The following is a 15,603-nucleotide window of genomic DNA, read 5'->3' on the forward strand; positions in this document are numbered from 1 at the left end:
AGTTCTATGTAGCTGTAAACCATTTACACTATAGTAGTTCTATGTAGCTGTAAACCATTTACACTGGAGTAGTTCTATGTAGCTGTAAACCATTTACACTGGAGTAGTTCTATGTAGCTGTAAACCATTTACACTATAGTAGTTCTATGTAGCTGTAAACCATTTACACTATAGTAGTTCTATGTAGCTGTAAACCATTTACACTATAGTAGTTCTATGTAGCTGTAAACCATTTACACTGTAGTAGTTCTATGTAGCTGTAAACCATTTACACTGGAGTAGTTCTATGTAGCTGTAAACCATTTACACCGGAGTAGTTCTATGTAGCTGTAAACCATTTACACTATAGTAGATCTATGTAGCTGTAAACCATTTACACTGTAGTAGTTCTATGTAGCTGTAAACCATTTACACTGTAGTAGTTCTATGTAGCTGTAAACCATTTACACTGGAGTAGTTCTATGTAGCTGTAAACCATTTACACTATAGTAGTTCTATGTAGCTGTAAACCATTTACACTGGAGTAGTTCTATGTAGCTGTAAACCATTTACACTGGAGTAGTTCTATGTAGCTGTAAACCATTTACACTGGAGTAGTTCTATGTAGCTGTAAACCATTTACACTATAGTAGTTCTATGTAGCTGTAAACCATTTACACTATAGTAGTTCTATGTAGCTGTAAACCATTTACACTGGAGTAGTTCTATGTAGCTGTAAACCATTTACACTATAGTAGTTCTATGTAGCTGTAAACCATTTACACTATAGTAGATCTATGTAGCTGTAAACCATTTACACTGGAGTAGTTCTATGTAGCTGTAAACCATTTACACTGGAGTAGTTCTATGTAGCTGTAAACCATTTACACTATAGTAGTTCTATGTAGCTGTAAACCATTTACATTATAGTAGTTCTATGTAGCTGTAAACCATTTACACTGGAGTAGTTCTATGTAGCTGTAAACCATTTACACTATAGTAGTTCTATGTAGCTGTAAACCATTTACACTATAGTAGTTCTATGTAGCTGTAAACCATTTGCACTATAGTAGTTCTATGTAGCTGTAAACCATTTACACTGGAGTAGTTCTATGTAGCTGTAAACCATTTACACTGTAGTAGTTCTATGTAGCTGTAAACCATTTACACTATAGTAGTTCTATGTAGATGCAAACCATTTACACTGGAGTAGTTCTATGTAGCTGTAAACCATTTACACTGGATTAGTTCTATGTAGCTGTAAACCATTTACACTGGAGTAGTTCTATGTAGCTGTAAACCATTTACACTATAGTAGTTCTATGTAGCTGTAAACCATTTACACTGGAGTAGTTCTATGTAGCTGTAAACCATTTACACTATAGTAGTTCTATGTAGCTGTAAACCATTTACACTGGAGTAGTTCTATGTAGCTGTAAACCATTTACACTGGAGTAGTTCTATGTAGCTGTAAACCATTTACACTGGAGTAGTTCTATGTAGCTGTAAACCATTTATACTGGAGTAGTTCTATGTAGCTGTAAACCATTTACACTATAGTAGTTCTATGTAGCTGTAAACCATTTACACTATAGTAGTTCTATGTAGCTGTAAACCATTTACACTATAGTAGTTCTATGTAGCTGTAAACCATTTACACCGGAGTGGTTCTATGTAGCTGTAAACCATTTACACTGGAGTAGTTCTATGTAGATGTAAACCATTTACACTGTAGTAGTTCTATGTAGCTGTAAACCATTTACACTATAGTAGTTCTATGTAGCTGTAAACCATTTACACTATAGTAGTTCTATGTAGCTGTAAACCATTTACACTGGAGTAGTTCTATGTAGCTGTAAACCATTTACACCGGAGTGGTTCTATGTAGCTGTAAACCATTTACACTGGAGTAGTTCTATGTAGCTGTAAACCATTTACACTGGAGTAGTTCTATGTAGCTGTAAACCATTTACACCGGAGTAGTTCTATGTAGCTGTAAACCATTTACACTGGAGTAGTTCTATGTAGCTGTAAACCATTTACACCGGAGTAGTTCTATGTAGCTGTAAACCATTTACACTGGAGTAGTTCTATGTAGCTGTAAACCATTTACACCGGAGTAGTTCTATGTAGCTGTAAACCATTTACACTGGAGTAGATCTATGTAGCTGTAAACCATTTACACTGTAGTAGTTCTATGTAGCTGTAAACCATTTACACTGGAGTAGTTCTATGTAGCTGTAAACCATTTACACTGGAGTAGTTCTATGTAGCTGTAAACCATTTACACCGGAGTAGTTCTATGTAGCTGTAAACCATTTACACTGGAGTAGTTCTATGTAGCTGTAAACCATTTACACTGTAGTAGTTCTATGTAGCTGTAAACCATTTACACTGTAGTAGTTCTATGTAGCTGTAAACCATTTACACTGGAGTAGTTCTATGTAGCTGTAAACCATTTACACTGGAGTAGTTCTATGTAGCTGTAAACCATTTACACTGGAGTAGTTCTATGTAGCTGTAAACCATTTACACCGGAGTAGTTCTATGTAGCTGTAAACCATTTACACTGGAGTAGTTCTATGTAGCTGTAAACCATTTACACCGGAGTAGTTCTATGTAGCTGTAAACCATTTACACTGGAGTAGTTCTATGTAGCTGTAAACCATTTACACTGTAGTAGATCTATGTAGCTGTAAACCATTTACACTGTAGTAGTTCTATGTAGCTGTAAACCATTTACACTGTAGTAGATCTATTTAGCTGTAAACCATTTACACTATAGTAGTTCTATGTAGCTGTAAACCATTTACACTATAGTAGTTCTATGTAGCTGTAAACCATTTACACTGTAGTAGTTCTATGTAGCTGTAAACCATTTACACTGAAGTAGATCTATGTAGCTGTAAACCATTTACACTGGAGTAGTTCTATGTAGCTGTAAACCATTTACACTGTAGTAGTTCTATGTAGCTGTAAACCATTTACACTATAGTAGTTCTATGTAGCTGTAAACCATTTACACTGGAGTAGTTCTATGTAGCTGTAAACCATTTACACTATAGTAGTTCTATGTAGCTGTAAACCATTTACACTGGAGTAGTTCTATGTAGCTGTAAACCATTTACACTATAGTAGTTCTATGTAGCTGTAAACCATTTACACTGGAGTAGTTCTATGTAGCTGTAAACCATTTACACTGGAGTAGTTCTATGTAGCTGTAAACCATTTACACTAGAGTAGTTCTATGTAGCTGTAAACCATTTACACTATAGTAGTTCTATGTAGCTGTAAACCATTTACACTATAGTAGTTCTATGTAGCTGTAAACCATTTACACTGTAGTAGTTCTATGTAGCTGTAAACCATTTACACTGGAGTAGTTCTATGTAGCTGTAAACCATTTACACCGGAGTAGTTCTATGTAGCTGTAAACCATTTACACTATAGTAGATCTATGTAGCTGTAAACCATTTACACTGTAGTAGTTCTATGTCGCTGTAAACCATTTACACTGTAGTAGTTCTATGTAGCTGTAAACCATTTACACTGGAGTAGTTCTATGTAGCTGTAAACCATTTACACTATAGTAGTTCTATGTAGCTGTAAACCATTTACACTAGAGTAGTTCTATGTAGCTGTAAACCATTTACACTGGAGTAGTTCTATGTAGCTGTAAACCATTTACACTGGAGTAGTTCTATGTAGCTGTAAACCATTTACACTATAGTAGATCTATGTAGCTGTAAACCATTTACACTGGAGTAGTTCTATGTAGCTGTAAACCATTTACACTATAGTAGTTCTATGTAGCTGTAAACCATTTACACTAGAGTAGTTCTATGTAGCTGTAAACCATTTACACTGTAGTAGTTCTATGTAGCTGTAAACCATTTACACTATAGTAGTTCTATGTAGCTGTAAACCATTTACACTATAGTAGTTCTATGTAGCTGTAAACCATTTACACTGGAGTAGTTCTATGTAGCTGTAAACCATTTACACTGGAGTAGTTCTATGTAGCTGTAAACCATTTACACTGGAGTAGTTCTATGTAGCTGTAAACCATTTACACTGGAGTAGTTCTATGTAGCTGTAAACCATTTACACTATAGTAGTTCTATGTAGCTGTAAACCATTTACACTATAGTAGATCTATGTAGCTGTAAACCATTTACACTGTAGTAGTTCTATGTAGCTGTAAACCATTTACACTGTAGTAGTTCTATGTAGCTGTAAACCATTTACACTATAGTAGTTCTATGTAGCTGTAAACCATTTACACTATAGTAGTTCTATGTAGCTGTAAACCATTTACACCGGAGTAGTTCTATGTAGCTGTAAACCATTTACACTGGAGTAGTTCTATGTAGCTGTAAACCATTTACACTATAGTAGTTCTATGTAGCTGTAAACCATTTACACTATAGTAGTTCTATGTAGCTGTAAACCATTTACACTGGAGTAGTTCTATGTAGCTGTAAACCATTTACACCGGAGTAGTTCTATGTAGCTGTAAGCCATTTACACTGGAGTAGTTCTATGTAGCTGTAAACCATTTACACTATAGTAGTTCTATGTAGCTGTAAACCATTTACACTATAGTAGTTCTATGTAGCTGTAAACCATTTACACTATAGTAGTTCTATGTAGCTGTAAACCATTTACACTATAGTAATTCTATGTAGCTGTAAACCATTTACACTGGAGTAGTTCTATGTAGCTGTAAACCATTTACACTATAGTAGTTCTATGTAGCTGTAAACCATTTACACTATAGTAGTTCTATGTAGCTGTAAACCATTTACACTGGAGTAGTTCTATGTAGCTGTAAACCATTTACACTATAGTAGTTCTATGTAGCTGTAAACCATTTACACTATAGTAGTTCTATGTAGCTGTAAACCATTTACACTGTAGTAGTTCTATGTAGCTGTAAACCATTTACACTGGAGTAGTTCTATGTAGCTGTAAACCATTTACACCGGAGTAGTTCTATGTAGCTGTAAACCATTTACACTATAGTAGTTCTATGTAGCTGTAAACCATTTACACTGGAGTAGTTCTATGTAGCTGTAAACCATTTACACTGGAGTAGTTCTATGTAGCTGTAAACCATTTACACTGGAGTAGTTCTATGTAGCTGTAAACCATTTACACTGGAGTAGTTCTATGTAGCTGTAAACCATTTACACTGGAGTAGTTCTATGTAGCTGTAAACCATTTACACTGGAGTAGTTCTATGTAGCTGTAAACCATTTACACTGGAGTAGTTCTATGTAGCTGTAAACCATTTACACTGGAGTAGTTCTATGTAGCTGTAAACCATTTACACTATAGTCGTTCTATGTAGCTGTAAACCATTTACACCGGAGTAGTTCTATGCAGCTGTAAACCATTTACACTGGAGTAGTTCTATGTAGCTGTAAACCATTTACACTATAGTAGTTCTATGTAGCTGTAAACCATTTACACTAGAGTAGTTCTATGTAGCTGTAAACCATTTACACTGGAGTAGTTCTATGTAGCTGTAAACCATTTACACTGGAGTAGTTCTATGTAGCTGTAAACCATTTATACTGGAGTAGTTCTATGTAGCTGTAAACCATTTACACTGGAGTAGTTCTATGTAGCTGTAAACCATTTACACTATAGTAGTTCTGTGTAGATGTAAACCATTTACACTGTAGTAGTTCTATGTAGCTGTAAACCATTTACGCTAGAGTAGTTCTATGTAGCTGTAAACCATTTACACTATAGTAGTTCTATGTAGCTGTAAACCATTTACACTATAGTAGTTCTATGTAGCTGTAAACCATTTACACTGGAGTAGTTCTATGTAGCTGTAAACCATTTACACTGGAGTAGTTCTATGTAGCTGTAAACCATTTACACTATAGTAGTTCTATGTAGCTGTAAACCATTTACACCGGAGTAGTTCTATGTAGCTGTAAACCATTTACACCGGAGTAGTTCTATGTAGCTGTAAACCATTTACACTATAGTAGTTCTATGTAGCTGTAAACCATTTACACTATAGTAGTTCTATGTAGCTGTAAACCATTTACACTATAGTAGTTCTATGTAGCTGTAAACCATTTACACCGGAGTAGTTCTATGTAGCTGTAAACCATTTACACTGGAGTAGTTCTATGTAGCTGTAAACCATTTACACTATAGTAGTTCTATGTAGCTGTAAACCATTTACACTATAGTAGTTCTATGTAGCTGTAAACCATTTACACTGGAGTAGTTCTATGTAGCTGTAAACCATTTACACCGGAGTAGTTCTATGTAGCTGTAAGCCATTTACACTGGAGTAGTTCTATGTAGCTGTAAACCATTTACACTATAGTAGTTCTATGTAGCTGTAAACCATTTACACTATAGTAGTTCTATGTAGCTGTAAACCATTTACACTATAGTAGTTCTATGTAGCTGTAAACCATTTACACTGGAGTAGTTCTATGTAGCTGTAAACCATTTACACTGGAGTAGTTCTATGTAGCTGTAAACCATTTACACTATAGTAGTTCTATGTAGCTGTAAACCATTTACACTATAGTAGTTCTATGTAGCTGTAAACCATTTACACTATAGTAATTCTATGTAGCTGTAAACCATTTACACTGGAGTAGTTCTATGTAGCTGTAAACCATTTACACTATAGTAGTTCTATGTAGCTGTAAACCATTTACACTATAGTAGTTCTATGTAGCTGTAAACCATTTACACTGGAGTAGTTCTATGTAGCTGTAAACCATTTACACTATAGTAGTTCTATGTAGCTGTAAACCATTTACACTATAGTAGTTCTATGTAGCTGTAAACCATTTACACTGTAGTAGTTCTATGTAGCTGTAAACCATTTACACTGGAGTAGTTCTATGTAGCTGTAAACCATTTACACCGGAGTAGTTCTATGTAGCTGTAAACCATTTACACTATAGTAGTTCTATGTAGCTGTAAACCATTTACACTGGAGTAGTTCTATGTAGCTGTAAACCATTTACACTGGAGTAGTTCTATGTAGCTGTAAACCATTTACACTGGAGTAGTTCTATGTAGCTGTAAACCATTTACACTGGAGTAGTTCTATGTAGCTGTAAACCATTTACACTGGAGTAGTTCTATGTAGCTGTAAACCATTTACACTGGAGTAGTTCTATGTAGCTGTAAACCATTTACACTGGAGTAGTTCTATGTAGCTGTAAACCATTTACACTGGAGTAGTTCTATGTAGCTGTAAACCATTTACACTATAGTCGTTCTATGTAGCTGTAAACCATTTACACCGGAGTAGTTCTATGCAGCTGTAAACCATTTACACTGGAGTAGTTCTATGTAGCTGTAAACCATTTACACTGGAGTAGTTCTATGTAGCTGTAAACCATTTACACTATAGTAGTTCTATGTAGCTGTAAACCATTTACACTATAGTAGTTCTATGTAGCTGTAAACCATTTACACTGTAGTAGTTCTATGTAGCTGTAAACCATTTACACTGGAGTAGTTCTATGTCGCTGTAAACCATTTACACTGGAGTAGTTCTATGTAGCTGTAAACCATTTACACTAGAGTAGTTCTATGTAGCTGTAAACCATTTACACTGGAGTAGTTCTATGTAGCTGTAAACCATTTACACTGGAGTAGTTCTATGTAGCTGTAAACCATTTACACTGGAGTAGTTCTATGTAGCTGTAAACCATTTACACTAGAGTAGTTCTATGTAGCTGTAAACCATGTACACTATAGTAGTTCTATGTAGCTGTAAACCATTTACACCGGAGTAGTTCTATGTAGCTGTAAACCATTTACACTGGAGTAGTTCTATGTAGCTGTAAACCATTTACACTGGAGTAGTTCTATGTAGCTGTAAACCATTTACACTGTAGTAGTTCTATGTAGCTGTAAACCATTTACACTGGAGTAGTTCTATGTAGCTGTAAACCATTTACACCGGAGTAGTTCTATGTAGCTGTAAACCATTTACACTGGAGTAGTTCTATGTAGCTGTAAACCATTTACACTGGAGTAGTTCTATGTAGCTGTAAACCATTTACACTATAGTAGTTCTATGTAGCTGTAAACCATTTGCACTATAGTAGTTCTATGTAGCTGTAAACCATTTACACTGGAGTAGTTCTATGTAGCTGTAAACCATTTACACTGGAGTAGTTCTATGTAGCTGTAAACCATTTACACTATAGTAGTTCTATGTAGCTGTAAACCATTTACACTGGAGTAGTTCTATGTAGCTGTAAACCATTTACACTGGAGTAGTTCTATGTAGCTGTAAACCATTTACACCGGAGTAGTTCTATGTAGCTGTAAACCATTTACACTGGAGTAGTTCTATGTAGCTGTAAACCATTTACACTGGAGTAGTTCTATGTAGCTGTAAACCATTTACACTATAGTAGTTCTATGTAGCTGTAAACCATTTGCACTATAGTAGTTCTATGTAGCTGTAAACCATTTACACTGGAGTAGTTCTATGTAGCTGTAAACCATTTACACTGGAGTAGTTCTATGTAGCTGTAAACCATTTACACTGGAGTAGTTCTATGTAGCTGTAAACCATTTACACTAGAGTAGTTCTATGTAGCTGTAAACCATTTACACTGGAGTAGTTCTATGTAGCTGTAAACCATTTACACTGGAGTAGTTCTATGTAGCTGTAAACCATTTATACTGGAGTAGTTCTATGTAGCTGTAAACCATTTACACTGGAGTAGTTCTATGTAGCTGTAAACCATTTACACTATAGTAGTTCTGTGTAGCTGTAAACCATTTACACTAGAGTAGTTCTATGTAGCTGTAAACCATTTACACTGGAGTAGTTCTATGTAGCTGTAAACCATTTACACTGGAGTAGTTCTATGTAGCTGTAAACCATTTATACTGGAGTAGTTCTATGTAGCTGTAAACCATTTACACTGGAGTAGTTCTATGTAGCTGTAAACCATTTACACTATAGTAGTTCTGTGTAGATGTAAACCATTTACACTGTAGTAGTTCTATGTAGCTGTAAACCATTTACACTAGAGTAGTTCTATGTAGCTGTAAACCATTTACACTATAGTAGTTCTATGTAGCTGTAAACCATTTACACTATAGTAGTTCTATGTAGCTGTAAACCATTTACACTGGAGTAGTTGTATGTAGCTGTAAACCATTTACACTGGAGTAGTTCTATGTAGCTGTAAACCATTTACACTATAGTAGTTCTATGTAGCTGTAAACCATTTACACCGGAGTAGTTCTATGTAGCTGTAAACCATTTACACCGGAGTAGTTCTATGTAGCTGTAAACCATTTACACTATAGTAGTTCTATGTAGCTGTAAACCATTTACACTGTAGTAGTTCTGTGTAGATGTAAACCATTTACACCGGAGTAGTTCTATGTAGCTGTAAACCATTTACACTGGAGTAGTTCTATGTAGCTGTAAACCATTTACACTATAGTAGTTCTATGTAGCTGTAAACCATTTACACTGGAGTAGTTCTATGTAGCTGTAAACCATTTACACTGGAGTAGTTCTATGTAGCTGTAAACCATTTACACTATAGTAGTTCTATGTAGCTGTAAACCATTTACACTGGAGTAGTTCTATGTAGCTGTAAACCATTTACACTATAGTAGTTCTATGTAGCTGTAAACCATTTACACTGGAGTAGTTCTATGTAGCTGTAAACCATTTACACTGTAGTAGTTCTATGTAGCTGTAAACCATTTACACTGGAGTAGTTCTATGTAGCTGTAAACCATTTACACTATAGTAGTTCTATGTAGCTGTAAACCATTTACACTGGAGTAGTTCTATGTAGCTGTAAACCATTTACACTATAGTAGTTCTATGTAGCTGTAAACCATTTACACTGGAGTAGTTCTATGTAGCTGTAAACCATTTACACTGTAGTAGTTCTATGTAGCTGTAAACCATTTACACTGGAGTAGTTCTATGTAGCTGTAAACCATTTACACTGTAGTAGTTCTATGTAGCTGTAAACCATTTACACTATAGTAGTTCTATGTAGCTGTAAACCATTTACACTATAGTAGTTCTATGTAGCTGTAAACCATTTACACTGGAGTAGTTCTATGTAGCTGTAAACCATTTACACTGGAGTAGTTCTATGTAGCTGTAAACCATTTACACTGGAGTAGTTCTATGTAGCTGTAAACCATTTACACTATAGTAGTTCTATGTAGCTGTAAACCATTTACACTGGAGTAGTTCTATGTAGCTGTAAACCATTTACACTGGAGTAGTTCTATGTAGCTTTAAACCATTTACACTATAGTAGTTCTATGTAGCTGTAAACCATTTACACCGGAGTAGTTCTATGTAGCTGTAAACCATTTACACTATAGTAGTTCTATGTAGCTGTAAACCATTTACACTGGAGTAGTTCTATGTAGCTGTAAACCATTTACACTGGAGTAGTTCTATGTAGCTGTAAACCATTTACACTATAGTAGTTCTATGTAGCTGTAAACCATTTACACTGGAGTAGTTCTATGTAGCTGTAAACCATTTACACTATAGTAGTTCTATGTAGCTGTAAACCATTTACACTATAGTAGTTCTATGTAGCTGTAAACCATTTACACTGGAGTAGTTCTATGTAGCTGTAAACCATTTACACTGGAGTAGTTCTATGTAGCTGTAAACCATTTACACTATAGTAGATCTATGTAGCTGTAAACCATTTACACTGGAGTAGTTCTATGTAGCTGTAAACCATTTACACTGGAGTAGTTCTATGTAGCTGTAAACCATTTACACTGGAGTAGTTCTATGTAGCTGTAAACCATTTACACTGGAGTAGTTCTATGTAGCTGTAAACCATTTACATTATAGTAGTTCTACGTAGCTGTAAACCATTTACACTGTAGTAGTTCTATGTAGCTGTAAACCATTTACACTGGAGTAGTTCTATGTAGCTGTAAACCATTTACACTGGAGTAGTTCTATGTAGCTGTAAACCATTTACACTGTAGTAGATCTATGTAGCTGTAAACCATTTACACTGTAGTAGTTCTATGTAGCTGTAAACCATTTACACTGTAGTAGATCTATCTAGCTGTAAACCATTTACACTGTAGTAGTTCTATGTAGCTGTAAACCATTTACACTGGAGTAGTTCTATGTAGCTGTAAACCATTTACACCGGAGTAGTTCTATGTAGCTGTAAACCATTTACACTGGAGTAGTTCTATGTAGCTGTAAACCATTTACACTGTAGTAGATCTATGTAGCTGTAAACCATTTACACCGGAGTAGTTCTATGTAGCTGTAAACCATTTACACTGTAGTAGTTCTATGTAGCTGTAAACCATTTACACTGGAGTAGTTCTATGTAGCTGTAAACCATTTACACTGTAGTAGTTCTATGTAGCTGTAAACCATTTACACTATAGTAGTTCTATGTAGCTGTAAACCATTTACACTATAGTAGTTCTATGTAGCTGTAAACCATTTACACTGTAGTAGTTCTATGTAGCTGTAAACCATTTACACTGAAGTAGATCTATGTAGCTGTAAACCATTTACACTGGAGTAGTTCTATGTAGCTGTAAACCATTTACACTGTAGTAGTTCTATGTAGCTGTAAACCATTTACACTATAGTAGTTCTATGTAGCTGTAAACCATTTACACTGGAGTAGTTCTATGTAGCTGTAAACCATTTACATTATAGTAGTTCTATGTAGCTGTAAACCATTTACACTGGAGTAGTTCTATGTAGCTGTAAACCATTTACACTGGAGTTGTCCTATGTAGCTGTAAACCATTTACACTGTAGTAGTTCTATGTAGCTGTAAACCATTTACACCGGAGTAGTTCTATGTAGCTGTAAACCATTTACACCGGAGTGGTTTTATGTAGCTGCGAATCATTTCAACTAGATTAATTCTATAGAGTTCTATTTTTATCAGGAGCTCTCTGAATGCAGGGGTGATGAGATGGGATGCAACAAACCTCCCCCTCCAGACTGCATCGATAAACGCTATAGTCACAGACCTGGTGAGTGAACAACAACACTTTCAAGATGGTTGCACTTCACCTTTTCTGTTATTCAATGATACGCCTATTTCTATAACTGATATACAGTAATACTTCAACTTACGAGTGCTCCAACGTACGAGAAACTTGAGATACGAGCCAGCTTTTAAGCAAGTTTTAGCACCAACATACGAGCCATGTTTGAGATGCGAGCACGTGAGTCAGTTGCCAAGTATGCCGGAGGTGTTTTATGAGAACAGCATCACTATGTATTTTTTCAACTGCTCAGGTTATACTTTTGTACCGTGTTTTTTGTGCGCGATTTTCAGGACAGAATTATGTGAACCAAAAGTACTGTGCGTAGACCGAAAGCTTGCCAGTAAAATGAAAGATGAAATGCAAAGAAAAAGCAAATGATAACAATTAATATTAAACGGAAAATTATTGAAAAATATGCGAAATGTGTATGCATAATTGAGCTAGCTCAGCAATATGACAGAAATACATCCACAATTATCAAACAGAAGGATTATATTCAGGGCATTTATTTAGTTCGCGAAAGGACTAACCATAGTTTCTAAACGGCGCAGCGATCTTCACGACCGCTGATGGAGAGACTGCTCAGGCATTGGATAAAATATAAACAATTGGCCGGTGACAGCGTAACTGAACAATGCTATGTGAAAAGGCCGGTGCTATCTATCAAAACAATAAACATTCGGACAAGTTGGCTAGTGGTCGTACATTAACCGTTTGTGACGACACCTGTGTTCGTCCTAGCCAACATGTTGAAAGGGCGATAACGGCAAACGTCCTCCGATAGGTTTATCTTAAAACGGCCGGCTAGTCGTGAAAGCGAAACAAAGGAAAATTAGCTAACCAGCGAGAAACTTCTAACTAGGAACGCGGAAGAAATTTTAATTACGTCAAGTTGAAAATGAAAGTTTGCTTTTAGGTTTGCTTCTAAGTTTGTCTTTTAAGACTGATAAAATCCAAATTTAACAAAGTCAACTGTTGTAATGAAGGGTAACTCGCTATAACTCCCTAGGATATCTCCCTCTCTGGCAAATGCTAGCGTTAGCTGCTATTGTATGTATTTAATTTTACATTTTAATTAATCACATTTCTTTGCATTATATTTTATTTGTTGTTTTTTAAAAGCTTGTGGTAAATTAGGACAATAACCAACATGTTCTTTCTGTTACAATATCTTGTTTTGCGTGTTTTATTTGCATTTTTTAGAGTATGGACACAAATCAATATATATTTAATTATTTTATATATAAATAAATTGCACCAACATGCGAGTAAATTGACATACGAGCTCAGTCTCGGAACGCATTAAGCTCGTAAGTCGAAGTATGACTGTACCTATTGCTATAATTGATATACCTATTACTATAATTGATACACCTATTACTATAATTGATGCGCCCATTACTATAATTGATACGCCTATTACTATAATTGATACACCTATTACTATAATTGATACACCTATTACTATAATTGATGCGCCTATTGCTATAATTGATATGCCTATTACTATAATTGATACGCCCATTACTATAATTGATACATCTATTACTATAATTGATACATCTATTACTATAATTGATACGCCTATTACTATAATTGATACGCCTATTACTATAATAGATACGCCCGTTACTATAATTGATACGCCTATTACTATAATTGATACGCCCGTTACTATAATTGATACGCCTATTACTATAATTGACACGCCTGTTACTATAATTGATACATCTATTACTATAATTGATACACCTATTACTATAATTGATACGCCTATTGCTATAATTGATACGCCTATTACTATAATTGATACATCTATTACTATAATTGAAACACCTATTACTATAATTGATACGCCTATTGCTATAATTGATATACCTATTACTATAATTGATACACCTATTGCTATAATTGATACGCCTATTACTATAATTGATACACCTATTACGATAATTGATACATCTATTACTATAATTGATACACCTATTACTATAATTGATACGCCTATTGCTGTAATTGATATGCCTATTACTATAATTGATACGCCTATTACTATAATTGATACGCCTATTACTATAATTGATACGCCTATTACTATAATTGATACGCCTATTACTATAATTGATACACCTATTACTATAATTGATACGCCTATTACTATAATTGATACACCTATTGCTGTAATTGATACATCTATTACTATAATTGATACGCCTATTACTATAATTGATACACCTATTACTATAATTGATACGCCCATTACTATAATTGATACGCCTATTACTATAATTGATACGCCTATTACTATAATTGATACGCCTATTACTATAATTGATACGCCCATTACTATAATTGATACACCTATTACTATAATTGATACGCCTATTACTATAATTGATACGCCTATTACTATAATTGATACGCCTATTACTATAATTGATACACCTATTGCTGTAATTGATACATCTATTACTATAATTGATACGCCTATTACTATAATTGATACACCTATTACTATAATTGATACGCCCATTACTATAATTGATACGCCTATTACTATAATTGATACGCCTATTACTATAATTGATACGCCTATTACTATAATTGATACGCCTATTACTATAATTGATACACCTATTGCTGTAATTGATACATCTATTACTATAATTGATACACCTATTACTATAATTGATACATCTATTACTATAATTGATACACCTATTACTATAATTGATACGCCTATTGCTGTTATTGATATGCCTATTGCTATAATTGATACGCCCATTACTATAATTGATATACCTATTACTATAATTGATACACCTATTACTATAATTGATACGCCTATTGCTGTAATTGATATGCCTATTGCTATAATTGATACGCCCATTACTATAATTGATATACCTATTACTATAATTGATACGCCTATTGCTGTAATTGATACGCCTATTACTATAATTGATACACCTATTACTATAATTGATACGCCTATTACTATAATTGACACACCTATTACTATAATTGATACGCCTATTACTATAATTGATACGCCTATTACTATAATTGATACGCCTATTACTATAATTGATACACCTATTACTATAATTGATATGCCTATTACTATAATTGATATACCTATTACTATAATTGATACACTTATTACTATAATTGATACACCTATTACTATAATTGATACACCTATTGCTGTAATTGATACATCTATTACTATAATTGATACGCCTATTACTATAATTGATACACCTATTACTATAATTGATACACTTATTACTATAATTGATACGCCTATTACTATAATTGATACACCTATTGCTGTAATTGATACATCTATTACTATAATTGATACGCCTATTACTATAATTGATACACCTATTACTATAATTGATACGCCCATTACTATAATTGATACACCTATTACTATAATTGATATGCCTATTACTATAATTGATATACCTATTACTATAATTGATACACTTATTACTATAATTGATACACCTATTACTATAATTGATATGCCTATTACTATAATTGATATACCTATTACTATAA

General features: G+C 34.2%; 1 protein-coding gene across 1 annotated transcript in view; it reads left to right on the forward strand.

Annotated features, from left to right (window-relative positions):
- The window catches only part of LOC137387282 (tRNA (guanine(6)-N2)-methyltransferase THUMP3-like), a 105,077-nt gene that overhangs the window by 25,918 nt on the left and 63,556 nt on the right, over positions 1-15,603 (forward strand). The window contains exon 8 of the mRNA XM_068073635.1: positions 11,928-12,015. Within this exon, the coding sequence (XP_067929736.1) occupies positions 11,928-12,015 (88 nt within the window). The remainder of the gene's footprint in view (positions 1-11,927; positions 12,016-15,603) is intronic.

Source organism: Watersipora subatra, chromosome 2 (genome assembly GCF_963576615.1).
Source record: "Watersipora subatra chromosome 2, tzWatSuba1.1, whole genome shotgun sequence".
Lineage (NCBI taxonomy): Eukaryota > Metazoa > Bryozoa > Gymnolaemata > Cheilostomatida > Watersiporidae > Watersipora > Watersipora subatra.